The 17,244-nt window shown below is 43.0% G+C and overlaps 1 protein-coding gene across 4 annotated transcripts in view; it reads right to left on the minus strand.

Moving 5' to 3' along the window:
• Nucleotides 1–17,244, minus strand: part of LOC126163062 (phosphatidylcholine:ceramide cholinephosphotransferase 2-like) — a 350,838-nt gene that overhangs the window by 19,379 nt on the left and 314,215 nt on the right. For 3 of the 4 annotated variants that reach the window (XM_049919964.1, XM_049919963.1, XM_049919965.1), the window contains exon 2: nt 2,655–2,853. In XM_049919964.1, the coding sequence (XP_049775921.1) occupies nt 2,655–2,853 (199 nt within the window). Of the gene's footprint in view, nt 1–2,654; nt 2,854–4,872; nt 5,051–17,244 lie in introns of those variants that run through there. The other variant, XM_049919962.1, reaches the window with a different exon arrangement.

Here is a 17,244-nt window from a genome sequence, read left to right on the forward strand (position 1 = left end):
ATGTCAGCACATAATCATTGAGTGTATCACACAGAATACTTCATGAATAAACCGAAGTTTGTTGTGCCACCCATCTGCTTGGAGATGTGACCTTATCCTATTGGGAGAGGGTGAGCTGGAGCAGCCGATGGCACTCTCTAGTGAGGATACTTATGTTACTAAATTGTTTGTGATTTATTGGGCTCTGTGAATGCTGTTTGTGAGAACAATATTTGATGAGTTTGTGGCAATTCGTTAGAAAGTTATTTTGATGTTGGCAGTTACAGGCAGTTTTAGGGTTTGGAATTATTATTGTGATGTTACTGGGACCATAAATGTGGCAATATCAACAGTACAACACATTCTACCTGAACAGGTTCCTGCTGGAAGTCTACGCTGGCCATTCGAGAGATTGTGTTAACTACTTTTTTTGCATCGATAGATTAATGGATTTGTGTCAGCTTTTTTTTATTTTATTTTATTTTTTTTTTTTTACTGTAGTATGCATGGTATGTGTGTTGTTATGCGCACAATTGTGTTTCCTGTATAACAAAATTGGAGTTAAGTATTTGTTGTATGAAGTTCTAGGTTGTGTTGCTAGTGGTTAGTAATCATGTTGGACTGTGATTGGTAGGTACCGTGGTGTTTGTTTTACCTACAGTGATGATGCTAGAGTTGTCAGTAACCATGTTGGTCTCCAATTGGTAGGTACAATGGAGTTTATTTTACCCACAATGGTGGGGTTAGGTTCTCGGTATTAGCTACATGAGGTGAGTTTTGGTCTTGTGGTACCCTGGACTTCATTTTAGCTATATAGGTCAAGTGAAATTTCCTGCTTTGGAGCTATGTGTGGCTTTGTAGCCTCATGGACTTTCTTTGAGCTACGTAAGTCGAGGAAAATTTCTGAAAATTTCTTTTCTTCAGTTTTTGTTGACTTCTAAGAATACTGTTGGCTTGATTGTTGTGTTAATATTTGTTTTGGCATGTCTTCATTATTAGGAGTGTCCTGTATTTAGTTTGTCCCCACCCAAAACCCCCAATTCCCAAAGTTTTTGCATTAGTTTCATTGTAATTCTTAAATTAAAAATTCCCTGTATTATTTTTGTCTGTCTGCGTGTGTAAAGGTTGGTTGGTTGGTTTGGGGAAGGAGACCAGACAGCGAGGTCATCGGTCTCATCGGATGAGGGAAGGACGGGGAAGGAAGTCGGCCGTGCCCTTTTGAAAGGAACCATCCCGGCATTTGCCTGGAGTGATTTAGGGAAATCACGGAAAACCTAAATCAGGATGGCCGAACGCGGGATTGAACCGTCGTCCTCCTGAATGCGAGTCCAGTGTCTAACCACTGTGCCACCTCGCTCGGTGCGTGTGTAAAGATTGACATCATGGCCACCATACTGTATACTACTGAAACAGGGGTGTCCATCATCCTGACACTGTCACTGGGTCAAAGCTGACAGGTTGTACAAAAACCTTCATTTCTGGCCCCTTCATTATCTTTCAAACACTTATTGTGTAAATAAGTCACAAAATCACTTATTTAAATTCTCCTGGTCTCCAAAATCATCTGTGCACCACCCAGCAATATGCCAAGTGCTTCCATTAAATATGCTTCTGAGTGGCCTTGTCATTTGTAAACCCCTGAGAGTGGCATTTGAAGTTGATTGGACACACATTAACAGCACTCCACATAGCTTGGTCAGTATAAGACCTTACAAAATAATATTATCACCTTAATAGGAATCCATACAGTTTCAATCAGATCAGAGCGAAAAACAGTCTGAATAAGATGTATGGTGAAAGTAATCCCTCTGGCCACCAGAAAAAATCCTGGGTGGAATAGTGAATAAATACATGAAAGGTGTACCAGTAACGAAATTTCAGTCCTGTTCATACAACTGTCTACTTCTCAAAATGGCTCTATACATGATGAACTCCCTTCACTACTCTAAGATTTTACTTTGTTTATGCACATAAAAATTCCTGCAGATTATCTATTTAAACTGGCTTTGGGCATGCCCACTCCTGACCTCACTCTATACATCCATTTCATCCAGTTTTTGTTGGAGCTAGGCAATGTTTCTTAACTGTCACCTGCCCTGGGATCTTGGTGACCTTTCCCTTTCACAAATCTCTCAACAATTTCTGGAGATGCATTTAGTTTCTGCAGTGTTCATACGAAGCTTTCTCAATACTTCAGTGCAACTGGAATAGTGCATGATTTTAGCCTATCACCACAGTGCATCCTCAACAAGCAAGTTCAAGAATAACATCTCACTACTTCCGAGATAAAGAGTAATCAGGAAGTGCAGTTTCGCTTCTTTTGTCGTAATTCGGCCAGATTTTGTCCCCAATCAGGAACCCCTGGTTTGAAACAACACTTAATGAAAGTAATCCACGCCAGCGTCGACAGGACTGTTGTCCAAAGTAGCCAGTTCGAACTTCGACGGTGATAAATTTCTACGGCCAGTATTTGGCGAGCTAAGGTTACAATAGTGCTGGCCTTAAGCTTCCGTAGTGAACCACGGAGTGATGACATTATGCCACCTTCTGCCTACGGATACATTATGCTCAGCGTCCCCATAAGTGCAATTTAAAGATGCAGGCTCGGTTTAAACCTCTCCCCTCCTCTTAACAAAATACATAAGAATTACAAAACAAAAACAATTTGCAATTACCTGTCGCTGATAAAGATCAGACTGTGTCATATCAGGAGCTAGGCGGGAACTCTCACTCTCGCTGTGAAGGACTGTAGTATCATCATTCACTTGATGAGAAGAACTTTCTACGTCTATAGCGTGATGTGGGCTTCCTTGAACACCAGGACTATGGAAACTGCCATAATCGTTGTGGCTGTTCTTAGGGTCCAAAACCATCCTGTAATATAAAGAATACGGAATATTACACTCTCAAAAGCCGTTATTGCAGGTGCTGAAAATAAAAAAATTAACTATAAATAGAAACTGCACATGGCTGAAGACAGATTGGTTCATTGAAATTAAAGTCTAAAAAATTCATCTGCTTAAAGAAAAATTGCCTATTTACCGATATAGGCCTACCTCTTCACATACCGCTGTCACTGAAAACAGTTTCGACCACTCATATGAATAACCCTATGACAATTGCGCATTTGTCTTATTACCACACATACATGCATCCAGTGTGGAAGACTCTTTGTGCAGTCAAACCAGTAGGTCAACAAACTGCCTGATAATGTTATGACTACGTTCTAATACAAGAGTTTATACCCAAAACATAGAAAACAAAACATGCTTGCAGAAGAATATGCTTTGGTCAATCAATCAAAATTAATTTTTCCGCGTTAGTAATTCCAGAGTATAACTAGTAACCGACTACTGCCCTCACTCGCACATCTACTGTGACCTGAGGCGCTGCGTATTCCTAGAGCTACAATGGTGAATTGCTGCCGTCTGTTCCGAATAACAATGATGGCGTTTTGATAGATGATATCCAAATAGCGGTTGTATCTGCTGCTTCCGAACTCCAACAAGATTCGGAAAGAGGAAATCAATTTCCACAATCAACCGGCAGAAATAACCAGCATATGATAGGCACCATTACAAAAATCTTAAAGCGAAATGGAATTGAAATTTTAAATTCCGTTAGTGGTCGTTTATTCTGCACTGTAAAATAAGCTAATATTGCCCCGAGAGTTTTAGAAATGTAACGACAATAAACCAGTTGACAACAAATTTATCACTTACATAGGACATTGTCAAAAAGCATACATCTAATCCAAAAATCTTAGCTTTCTAAGCTACGGTGCTACATGCAGACGGCCAACCCCTTCAGCTGTTTAAGTTTGTTGCACCTTTTGAGCCAACTAAGATGTGGAATTAGTCTGTTCTTCTCCAACCTTTTAACAACCTCAATGGTAGTCAACTGAAAACAGGAATCCATATTTTATATATATGTACCATTCTGATAGCGAATCACTTTCCACAAAATTGTTTGATTTCCTTTTTCTTGTCATTTTATTTCAACTTCAAATTACGCCATTTTATTAATTTCTATTTACTTTCTGGATGTTCACGTCACTTAATATACACAACTATTCGTGCTTTTCGTAAATATTTGTGTCTCAAACTATGCGCTTTTCTTGATCTTCCGTTGTCAATTTTCTCTCTCCCCAACCCCCTTTTCCGTGTTTACCAACATTGCTGCACTCATGCACTAAAGAAAAAAAAACGTTTGATCATCAGGATATTACGTCAGGAACAACTTGCTCCGCAAATGCTACTATCAACGATTCCATTTTCTTTCTTCGCGACTTAACTGAATAAGTAATTGAGATGGTATAGATCGTTCACATTTGTCACCTCTTAACTTTGAAATATCAATAACCCTGAACAAGTGATGAGAAACGTCAACGTATGTTTATTAGCTTGACAGAGTGTTTACTGCAGTCTCTGTTATGCTTTCCGGGGGTTGTGATTTCATTAAAAAACAAAAAAAGTACACTATATGGTTGGAATTATAAGAAACACCCCCCCCACACACACACACACACAAACACACACACACACGTCCAACGCGAATCCCTGTAAGTGCATAATCCCGCCAAGAACGCTTCCTCCGATTACGCCTTGCAAATTCATACAACATTCTTCTGCAAAATGTATAACGGTCATTTTACACTACAGAAAGTTTACGATGAAGAAAAACCTGTACCTAACTAGAAAGTGTTACTATCACAGGTGAAGGGGGGAAAATAAATTCCATTTGAAGGATGCAATGCATGGTACTTCAAAAATAGATCAGGTGCGTTGAACTGTCATATGTATCGCTGCACATAACAACGTACACGGATGTACCGTTTGACAAGCTTTAGCGGTCTCGACATTACGAGCATCCACTGCAAGAGTATGGGCTTACCTGGCCACTGCTTCCACAGGAACATCACAGATTCCACGTACGTTACAGTCTTCTTGCACACATAAACACTGCGTTAGAGGATGTTCTATGGAGACACGACACTCCATGAAAAATACACGCACTCACACATTCCGATCACTGTAGTAACACACTTGAAAATGGCTTCCTACCCTTCGCAACGGCCCGAAGCAGACTGTTTGTTGTAGTCCTCACCGCGTTCCTTATCCCCACCAAGACTAGCCGTGGAGGGGACGGTGGCCTTGGAGGTGGTAAAACTACGTGACGTCACGAAACGGGTCGCCGTTCCGAGTGCTCGCGTACCTCAGTAATTGGCCGGACTGCGGCAAACAATGAAGCCATAGCGAGCTTTGCAAATATAAACTAAGAAGATATCAGAATCTGGGACAAGTGATGGCGCCGAAAACCAGATGACACTCTTACTGCCGCCAAGGCTTAAAATCAACACGAACTCAACTCTACGGCACACTGAACATTAAGAATGAAATTTTCGCAGGGGTTAAGCCACTCAAGCGTTATTGATTTTACTCCTGGGTGAAAACTCTCAAACTATCATAGCCACTGGACCTGTTAAAAGCTATTGCTTATCATCAACACAATCCTTTTTAAACATATACGAAAGAGTTTACTTTAGACTTGGGCTTGCAGAACATTTTTATCTTAAGATACAACTCCAGATTGCTGCTAACAGCCAGCCCGAGTGGCCGAACAGTTCTAGGCGCTTCAGTCTGGAACAGCGCGACCGCAACGGTCGCAGGTTCGAATCGTGCCTCGGGCAGGGATGTGTGTGATGTCCTTAGGTTAGTTAGGTTTAAGTTGTTCCTAGGGGACTGATGACCTCAGAAGTTAAGTCCCATAGTGCTCAGAGCCATTTGATTTTTTGTTGCTAACACTTTACTTTCTGCTTATGTCTAGATCAGGACAGCAAGTGACGCGAAAGATATAGAATACACATTGTGGCAGAGACCAGCTTCGCAAAACCTAAATGCCTTGCTAAATAAGTATTCCGTCGCTTTGTGATACGTCACTGTCATGTACGTGGGCAAAAAGAAAGGTTGCGTTTTGCAATACACGAATTTATATTTTTATTGTTTACGTTACAGTTTTACGGTTTATCGACCTATTGTGAGTAATTATACAAAAAACTGTATCTACATCATTTCCTGCAAACTTCTGTGTGAAGTGCCTGGCAGAGGGTACGTCCCACTGTACCAGTTATTATGGCTTTCTGCCGTTCCATTCGCATATGTAGCGCGCTTCTGAGTAGATTTTCACAGGATAGTTTACACATGTCTTCAAGCGTCTTTTCTCTCAGTATGTTAGAGTCGCTCTGACATGGGTCGAACATACCTGTGACCATTCATGCTACCCTTCCTCTGTGTATGTTCAATATCCTGTGATAGTCTTATTTGATACGCCGGCCGGAGTGGCCGAACGGTTCTAGGCGCTACAGTCTGGAACCGCGCGACCGCTACGGTCGCAGGTTCGAATCCTGCCTCGGGCATGGATGTGTGTGATGTCGTTAGGTTAGTTAGGTTTAAGTAGTTCTAAGTTCTAGGGGACTGATGACCTCAGCAGTTAAGTCCCATAGTGCTCAGAGCCATTTTTAGTCTTATTTGGTACGGGTTCCACACACAAACCGAAGTCTGCTATCTGCTTTACCCACTACAGAGCCTATAACATCGTTCCACTTCATGTCCCTGCTAAGTATTACACACAAGTACTTGTACGAGTTTACAGAGTCCACGTGTGACTCACTAATATTATATTCGAAGGATATCAAGATTTTTTTGTTTTGCGAAGAGCACAATTTTACATTTTTGAACTTTTAAAGCAGGCTGCCAATCATTGCACCACTTCCAAATCTTGTCAAGGCCTCACAATATTAGTACATCTTCGTACAGACTATACTTCGTTGGCAAAAAGTCTGAGGTTACTTTTAATACTGTCCGTAAAATCATTAATGTAGAACATGAACAACAAGGGATTCAACACACGTTCCTGGGGTACACCCGAAGTTACTTCTACTTGTCGATGACTGTCCATCCAAAAGATAACATGTTGCGTCCCTGCTGCCAAAGATATTCTGAATCCAATCACATATTTGTCTGATACCCAATACGTCTGTACTTTTGATAATTAGCGTTGGTATGGTACTGAGTAAAACGCTTTCCGAAAAATTGAGAATTACTGCCCCTACCAGACTGCCTTGATCCATGATTTTCAGGATGTCATGTGAGAAAAATGCAAGTTGGGTCTTACAAGATATACGTTTTCGAAATCAATGCTGGTTGACACGTAGAAGGTTATCCTGTTCGAGATACCTCCTTAAGTTTGAGTTTAGAATATGTTCTAAGATTTTCAACAAATGGATGTCAATCTTCAAATATTGGACGGTACTTCCGTTGATCACTTCTACTACCCTTCTCGTTGACAGGTGTTAGGTTAGGCTACCTGTGCTTTTTTTCCCGCTCCTGGGTACAGTTTTTTGTTCGAGGGATCTACAATGGATTATAGTTCACAGAGGGGCTAACTCAGCCGCGAATTGGGTTAAAATCCCGCGAGCTGGAGAGACATGGCAGTATCGCTCACGCCACGCCCACGGGAACGGTGAGAAAGCATGCGCGCCCGGGGGCGTCGTCTTGTGGCCCACTTGCCCCCTATTAAAGACCGCCTCGCAAAGAATGTGTCGCCGCCAGTTCCAGCAGAGAAATAGCCAAAAGACCACGCAGCCGCCCTCATTCGCCTCTTATGCTCTACAATAGCGCAGCGTAGCCACGCTTTCGAAATAGTTCGAGAACGAAAGGCATGTCTTGGGAAAGCAAACGTAAAAAGATAGTAATCTTTGGTTACACGATTACAACAGGAAAGATATGCCAGTCACGTTGTATAAATATCCTTAAGTTCCCGTGCCTCGGTTTTTTTCCCCCCCAACAGGCTCACTTAAAAATGGCTACAAGAACACAGGACAGAAAATATGAATATTTCGTTACGTTGCATCTTCGATTACTGCGAGAAAAACAAGATCGTCTGTCCATCTCTATAAATATGTCGCCCAAAATAATCACTGTGACGACTGTGGAAAAGCAAATCTTTATCCATGTATTCTATTGATCAAAAAAATTATTTCTTCAGCCTTCTCGACCGTATTCAGATGTAATTCCCTCAAGTGTGATACATTATTCTTTACAAAAAAATTTGCTTGTCAGGAACGTCCATCTCAGTTCTAATCCTAGGATGCCCATGCTTGTATAGAGGCCTACAAATTCACGGATACTCTCAAAATACAGGCTGTTTCAAAAAGGACTTCACAACTTTGAAAATTCACATAAATTAACTCATGGTACCTACAGAGGTGATTATAGTGTCAATTTGTAGGAAAATACATCAAGTTTTGCCTTGCGTAGTTCGCTAGTGCCGAATCGCACCGTTAGAGGCGCTATAACCCATTCATCATAAGAATAAAACAGATGTAAACAAACGCAAACCCGACGATTGGTCAGAAGCCGTAGCAAACGTACACTGGTCTATGTGATTGCCGTAAGCTTATTGACAACAGTGCATCCTAATTTAAGTTATACAATATAGCACTGAAGATGGTCACTCAGTGACAGAAAATCGATTTTGCGATAGTAAAAAATATACGACCAATGCTGTCTCTTTTTTCAAGTATACCTGTTATCTGGTCGTAGTGCACAGGACAACATGGAGTCGCCAATCAGTTCACTGGTGTAGTTACGCTCTTGGAAGTAGGTCCTACTTATGTATGAGATATCTTATTACTAAGTAACGTTAAATGAAACTTTGAGATATTCAAATGTATTAACAGCCAACAACGTGTTTCTTAATCACGCTTTAGCTACGTAGTTTTCATTACAAAAATCTTGTACAGTCACAGCCTCTACAGCGTTGTGCTCTGATGGTCGCGCTGTTAATGGGCAGTATAAAAATGGCCGAGGCTGCTGTGTGTTCCGTAGTGAAACACGGTTAAAAAGTGCCGAGAAATAGGCTGTTCTTAATGTTTTTCATAAATTTACGGAGATAATCGGTTTTGAAGATTACCAGCGTTGTATATAATGCAGCTGATATGCAAACACGTATAGAGCGTGTAGCACAGTCGGTGGCGTAATTGAATGTAAACCAAATAGTATTATTCGTGCGTTGGTTCCAATTTCCCCAGTATCATTTTTTTTTTTTTGTCTTTCAGTTTGAAATACCTACATCTCGTAACTGTAAAACTCGTCATCATCTTTTTATGAATAATGCATGTCTTTCTGTTTCTAATTACATATTGGACGCGAAATTCCTGCCGCCATTTCAGATACAAATTCTTAATTATCGGTGTTTTATGAAATGGTGGGATACAGAACGGCTCATCTTAAAAGAAGAAGAGAAAATGGTGCGCCCGGTTGGCTTCGTGGATTCTGTTGTTGATAGGTTCGTTATCAACGTAGGAGGTGACACTTCCAGAATTGAAATGTATTTCTCGGATTCGGATATGGAATGAGCTAAGAGATTAACAGACGAGTGACAGTAATTAATACCTTCAGTGGCTTCAATATTTAACTATATGGTGAATTCCTTCAACGCTCTCTCACGTTACACACATCTTTATGCAGAAAAATTACCCTTTGGTTAAGTCAGGAATTTTCATCATTCTTGTTCTTAATTTGCATTATTACGTTAGCTAAAAACGATAACGTGTTGCGGTGTTTTCGTCTAGCCATCTAAGGAGCGTATTGTGGGAGATTTGCAGTGTATTATTTCATTCTGCTTAAAAATTAAATGACATTCGAAACTGTATTGCTCCTCTGCCCATCCCTTTTTACGTGTGAACTGCAGCAGCTAGCCGCGTCACTGCTGTACCGGCTGAAAGGCCAGTGCTGTCCAAGTTAAATGCGCCGGTAAAGGCGTTGTCCGCAAAGTCGATATGCTCAAACGCCCAGCACAAAACGTACCCTTGTTATCGTACTGGAGAGTCAGCTTGGCTGCAGTCCCACGTGAAACGGAAATCCAGTGAGGTTCCAACAAACGCGGAAGTATACATAGCCAATGTTTGCATCAGGTTTATTCTTATGATGAACGGATTATAGTGGCAGTAGCGTTTAACATGGTTGCCTTCACTGGACCCGAGCGTGCTAGCTGTTTGTTTTGGTTTGAAGAATCGAAGTCAGTGACAACAGTTCAGCGTAATTTCCATACATTGCAACATGTTTGTGATAGCCTTAATCTGAACTTTTCTTGCGCCTTGAGCAAGAACAGAGTGTACGGCCCCTTATTTGCGTGAGAGCACCATCAGTGGATATGTTACAACAATTTTTGATACCACAGATCGACGAGGATGACCAAGAACGAAGTGTTTACTTCACGCAAGATGGCGCACCACCCCACTACATGGCTGACGTCCGTGATTTTCTCAGTGACCGCTTTCCAGGTCAATGGATTGTCCGTGATGCGCCAATTGCATGGTCCCCACGATCGGCAGACCTGACACCACTCGATTTTTTTTTTTATGGGGATTCATCAAGGATATCGTGTTCGTACCTCCTGGGCCGGCTTCTCTGCTTAGAGCAAGAATCTAGCCGTCACTGAGCAAGTTACACCTGCAATGCTACAGCGAGTTTGGGAAGAAATTGACTTCCGATATGATGTGTGCAGGATAACCAACGTAAGCCACATACAACATCTTTATTTTAACGTAAAAAAATAACACTAAATCCAGCTCTCTATCTTATTTCAATAAATTTATGTATTTATGTGAATTTTTCAAGTTGTAAAGTCCTTTTTGAAGCACCCTCTATTTCCAGTAGCTACTATAGCACTAAACTGATAGCTCCAACACTGATCTAAAATACAGCAAACTAAAATTATTGACATTTTTTTTATTTTTATTTACTACAGTTGCACATATTGGTCCATCCTAATCACCTAAGAAGAAGAAGAAGAAGAAGAAGGAAGATTAGGCTTTAACGCCCCGCCGGCGTCAAAAGCCGTTAGAAATGGCGCGCGCTCGGATTAAGGAAGAATTGCGAATTGTCTAGTAGAGTGCAAACTTACACTTTCACCAGGAATTTCACCTGGGCGGTTTATTTGAGTTTTTCCGTTCTGGAGACACAGACCAGTGTTTACATCTATAGTGTACGGTGAACAGTAACAATGTCTTATGCAATATTAGCAATGTATTCTTCCTGTTCTTGTTCTTAAGTGTCCTGTATATTCTGCTACATATATATATTGAAATTTACGTATTTTTTGTGTTGTCGTTTTGGTAACAGCTTATATTTAGGCGTCTTCTGGTGCCTAAATCAATTAAGTCAAAATTTTGTTGTTAAAAACAAGAATAAAATTAATTTGCAAATGAAGAGCTATAGTTATTCTTCTCAACAAGATAAAACAGCTTTGTTCAAAATGCATGGACGACTTTAAATATTACTATTATCGTCTTTTGTTCTCATGCGCTAGGTACAACTGATGCAGCTTCCTTTGACAGTCCTTTCCGTTGTCATTACGACTAATTTTACGATCAGTAAGTAGCAGACTGGTGATATAACTGCCGAGATTTAATGTAACGCCTTGTCTCACCCCAGAAATCCTTTCGTCAATAAAGCTGGAGAGTGGCTAAGCCTTGATTAAATGGTTCAAAAGGCTCTGAGCACTGTGGGACTTAACATCTGAGGTCATCCGTCCACTAGAACTTAGAACTACTTAAACCTAACTAACCTAAGGACATCACACACATCCATGCCCGAGGCAGGATTCGAACCTGCGACCGTAGCGGTCGCGCGGTTCCAGATTGAAGCGCCTAGAACCGCTCGGCCACTACGGCGCAAGCCTTGATTAGTTTTCAGTGCCTGCATTTAGTGTGTATTTTAATGTTAATATACTTATGATGATTTGTGACAGGGCCTACCATGTACTTTGGAAAAACACTTATTAAATAAAGTAGGAGGCTTTCCAAAGAATTTGATAGGTTTGTCAGAAGTCTTTAATTGTTGCGATGTTAAAATACATACTATTTGTTTTTCACCATGTAAAGTTTAGCAGGTGATGTCCGCATTTCTTCCTTCACTATGGAAGCTGTATCATTCCAATAATTAAGTGAAGCTGTCGTTGGTTTGAACGTAGCAGTGTTTTACTCAGCACGGTCCTTTTGGAAGTAGTATCCCTTGCCACAGACTTCCTAGCCAGTAACATGGCATTTCTCACGTAATAAAGTCACTGCTTAGGGCGACAGAGTGAAAGAAGCGACGAATAAAAGAAAAATCCAGAGAACTGTAACCCAGACTGACACCTATCCATTGAGCGTCATCAAAACACGCACAATTCAGGTGCAGGCAACTAACAATTCAGGTGCAGGCAACTAAAGTCCACCGCTGTACGGAGAAACGCCGCAACCTTGCAAAACTCATGACCCGCAATGTCTGGTGATTCAAGACGTTCAACATGCGGACAGCAAACTGTTCCGAGAAAGCCAGCGCAGCTGGTTCCGTCACAAGCTGACGTCACTCTTGCCAGCGAGTGACGTATCGGGCATGGTCAGCTGCCCATGCACGCGGCGCGTATTTTCGCCTGTTACCTCACGCTCCGCCTACTGACTGGGAAGCGTCCTCGAAATCACACACTGGGCTACTTGATAAACTTTCTAATTGACTGGTCACCGGAAAGAGCTATTATCGTGCTGACAATATAGCTATATACTGCTGTCGTGTTTCGCGCCAGGAAGTGAATAGTGCTGAAAACAGACGTGATTTTGGGCCAAAAACATTAGTGTCAAATGTAGGAATACTTGAAAATTGTGCGAGCAGACGGCTTTTCTGAATGTACACGGAAATCAAGACAGAAAATGCCATCACTGATGACATGTTTAAATCAATAAACTGAAACGCGTATGGTAATAAAAATCCAGTTTTTTTAAGTAATTGCACAAACAGATTTTAGATCCTCCAATATTCAGCATACTATCTTTATCAGTAAAATCTGGTAGGAATTTTACTTTAAACGTTGTTAATAAACTATACTAGTTCCGCATTGATGTTACTGCAGTACATTCCTATTTACCGTATTACGACACACGGTTCCTCACAGCCTCACTTGAATCGATCAGGGCTGAGTGAGCATAACATCTACTGTCAGCATACGCGTGATTTTGACGCCGACTTACGAGCTCAAACGGCCACTCCTGACAAGCGCGTCTCGGTATCAGATTCATACCCGGGACGCTGAACAAATCACTTGCCACGAGTAGTTGACTGGTGCATTAAAGGCGTTCGTGTAAATGGAGTTTATTACGAAAAATTAAATACTGCCTATAACCCCTTAATGGCGAGCGTCGCGAAACTGTACAATAACAAAGGGTTACTAATAAACGAAGATCTGCTGCTTTCAGCGCCAGTGATAGTAGGTATAGATTCCACACGAATGTACCAACGCCTCTGACATGCTGTCACGTGCGGCCTGTTTCGGCTAGTTCTAGAGCGACTTGCTATTCCCACCTTTATTCACGGTGCACGTCATTGTTTGGAGAATTACAGCTAGGTAAAGAGTTCAGTTCCAAAAATTATTTGTTTTTTCTACACTGAAACGCCAAATAAACTGGTATACATCTACATGGATACTCTGCAAATCATATTTAAGTGCCTGGCAGAGGGTTCATCGAACCACCTTCACAATTCTCTATTATTCCACCTCTTATAGCGCGCGGAAAGAACGAGCTCTGATTTCCCTTATTTTATCGTGGTAATCGTTTCTCCCTATGTAGGTCGGTGTTAACAAAATATTTTCGCATTCGGAGGAGAAAGTTGGTGATAGGAATTTCGTGAGAAGATTCCGTCGCAACGAAAAACGCCTTTCTTTTAATGACGTCCAGCCCAAATCCTGTATCATTTCAGTGATACTCTCTCCCATATTTCGCGATAATACAAAACGTGCTGCCCTTCTTTGAACTTTTTCGATGTACTCCGTCTGTCATATCTGGTAAGGATCCCACACCGCGCAGCAGTATTCTGAAAAAGGACGGACAAGCGTAGTGTAGGCAGTATCCTTAGCAGATCTGTTACATGCTCTAAACGCAGTCTTTGGTTACCCTTCCCCACAACATTTTATGTGTGTTCCTTCCAATTTAAGTTGTTCGTAATTGTAATTCCTAGGTATTTAGTTGAATTTACAGCCTTTAGATTTAACTGATTTATCGTGTAATCGAAGGTTAACGGATTCCTTTTAGCACTCACGTGGATGACTTCACACTTTGCGTTATTTAGGGTCAACTGACAACTATCACACCATTCAGATATCTTTTCTAAATCGTTTTGCAGTTTGTTTTGATCTTGTGATGTCTTTATAAGTCGATAAACGACAGCGTCATCTGCAAACAACCTAAAACGGCTGCTCATATTGTCTCCCAAATCGTTTATATACACTCCTGGAAATTGAAATAAGAACACCGTGAATTCATTGTCCCAGGAAGGGGAAACTTTATTGACACATTCCTGGGGTCAGATACATCACATGATCACACTGACAGAACCACAGGCACATAGACACAGGCAACAGAGCATGCACAATGTCGGTACTAGTACAGTGTATATCCACCTTTCGCAGCAATGCAGGCTGCTATTCTCCCATGGAGACGATCGTAGAGATGCTGGATGTAGTCCTGTGGAACGGCTTGCCATGCCATTTCCACCTGGCGCCTCAGTTGGACCAGCGTTCGTGCTGGACGTGCAGACCGCGTGAGACGACGCTTCATCCAGTCCCAAACATGCTCAATGGGGGACAGATCCGGAGATCTTGCTTGCCAGGGTAGTTGACTTACACCTTCTAGAGCACGTTGGGTGGCACGGGATACATGCGGACGTGCATTGTCCTGTTGGAACAGCAAGTTCCCTTGCCGGTCTAGGAATGGTAGAACGATGGGTTCGATGACGGTTTGGATGTACCGTGCACTATTCAGTGTCCCCTCGACGATCACCAGTGGTGTACGGCCAGTGTAGGAGATCGCTTCCCACACCATGATGCCGGGTGTTGGCCCTGTGTGCCTCGGTCGTATGCAGTCCTGATTGTGGCGCTCACCTGCACGGCGCCAAACACGCATACGACCATCATTGGCACCAAGGCAGAAGCGACTCTCATCGCTGAAGACGACACGTCTCCATTCGTCCCTCCATTCACGCCTGTCGCGACACCACTGGAGGCGGGCTGCACGAAGTTGGGGCGTGAGCGGAAGACGGCCTAACGGTGTGCGGGACCGTAGCCCAGCTTCATGGAGACGGTTGCGAATGGTCCTCGCCGATACCCCAGGAGCAACAGTGTCCCTAATTTGCTGGGAAGTGGCGGTGCGGTCCCCTACGGCACTGCGTAGGATCCTACGGTCTTGGCGTGCATCCGTGCGTCGCTGCGGTCCGGTCCCAGGTCGACGGGCACGTGCACCTTCCGCCGACCACTGGCGACAACATCGATGTACTGTGGAGACCTCACGCCCCACGTGTTGAGCAATTCGGCGGTACGTCCACCCGGCCTCCCGCATGCCCACTATACGCCCTCGCTCAAAGTCCGTCAACTGCACATACGGTTCACGTCCACGCTGTCGCGGCATGCTACCAGTGTTAAAGACTGCGATGGAGCTCCGTATGCCACGGCAAACTGGCTGACACTGACGGCGGCGGTGCACAAATGCTGCGCAGCTAGCGCCATTCGACGGCCAACACCGCGGTTCCTGGTGTGTCCGCTGTGCAGTGCGTGTGATCATTGCTTGTACAGCCCTCTCGCAGTGTCCGGAGCAAGTATGGTGGGTCTGACACACCGGTGTCAATGTGTTCTTTTTTCCATTTCCAGGAGTGTAGATACGGAACAGCAAAGGGCCTATAACACTACCTTGGAGAACGCCAGGAATCACTTCTGTTTTACTCGATGACTTTCCGTCAATCAATACGAACTGTGACCTCTATGACAGGAATTCACAAATCCACTCACATAACTGACACGATATTCCATAAGCACGCAATTTCACTATAAGCCGCTTGTGTGGTACAATGTAAAAAGCCTTCTGGAAATCCAGAAATAAGGAATCGATCTGAAATCCCTTGCATCCCTTGCATTCAACACTTCATGCAAATAAAGAGCTAGTTGTGTTTCACAAGAACGATGTTTTCTAAACCCAGGATGACTGTGTGTCAATAGACCGTTTTGTTCGAGATAATTCATAACGTTCGAACACAATATATGTTCCAGTATAGACATGCGTATTGAAATACGGAGATATGTAAACAGGCAGAATATGGCGCTGCGGTCGGCTACACCTATGTAAAACGAAAGTGTCTGGCGCAGTTGTCAGATCGGTTACTGCTGCTACAACGGTAGGCCATAGAGATTTAAGTCAGTCTGAACATTGTGTTATAGTCGGCGCACGGGCGATGGGACACAACATCTCCGAGGTAGCGATGAAGGGACGATTTTCCCGTACGACCATTTCACGAGTGTACTGTGAATGTCAGGAATCCGGTAAAACATCAAATCTCCGACATTGCTGCGGCCGGAAAAAGATCCCGCAAGAACGGGACCAACGACAACTGAAGAGAATCGTTCAACGTGTCAGAAGTGCAATCCTTCCGCAAACTGCTGCAGATTTCAATGTTGGGCCATCAACAAGTGTCAGCGTGCGAACCATTCGACGAAACATCATCGATATGGGCTTTCGGAGCCGAAGGCCCACTCGTGTACCCTTGATGACTCCACGACACAAAGCTTTCCGCCTCGCCTAGAGCCCGTCAACACCGACATTGGACTGTTGACGAGTGGAAACATGTTGCCTGGTCGGATGAGTCTCGTATCAAATTGTATCGAGCGGATGGACGTGTACGGGTATGGAGACAACCTCATGAATCTTTGGACCCTGTATGTCAGAAGGAGACTGTTCAAGCTGATGGAGGCTCTGTAATGGTTTGGGGCGTGTGTAGCTGGAGTGACAAGGGGCCCCTGATACGTCTAGATACGACTCTCACGGTTGACACGTACATACCTGCATCCATTCATGTCTATTGTGCATTCCGACGGACTTGGTCAATCCGTGATATCCCACACGTCCAATATTGCTACAGAGTGGCTCCAGGAACACTTCCGCTGGCCACCAAATTCCCCAGAACATTACTGAGCATATCTGGGATGCCTTGCAATGTGCTGTTCAGAAGAGATCTCCACCCTCTTGTACTCCTTCAGACATTAGCCGAGTCCATGCCACGTCGTGTTACGACACTTCTGCGTGCTCGCAGGAACTCTACACTATATTAGGCACGTGTACCAGTTTCTTTGGCTCTTCAGGTATGACATATGTGACGTGACGCAAAACTCATTTTAATGCAA

This window comes from Schistocerca cancellata, chromosome 2, assembly GCF_023864275.1.
Source record: "Schistocerca cancellata isolate TAMUIC-IGC-003103 chromosome 2, iqSchCanc2.1, whole genome shotgun sequence".
In the NCBI taxonomy this organism is placed as follows: Eukaryota; Metazoa; Arthropoda; class Insecta; order Orthoptera; family Acrididae; genus Schistocerca; species Schistocerca cancellata.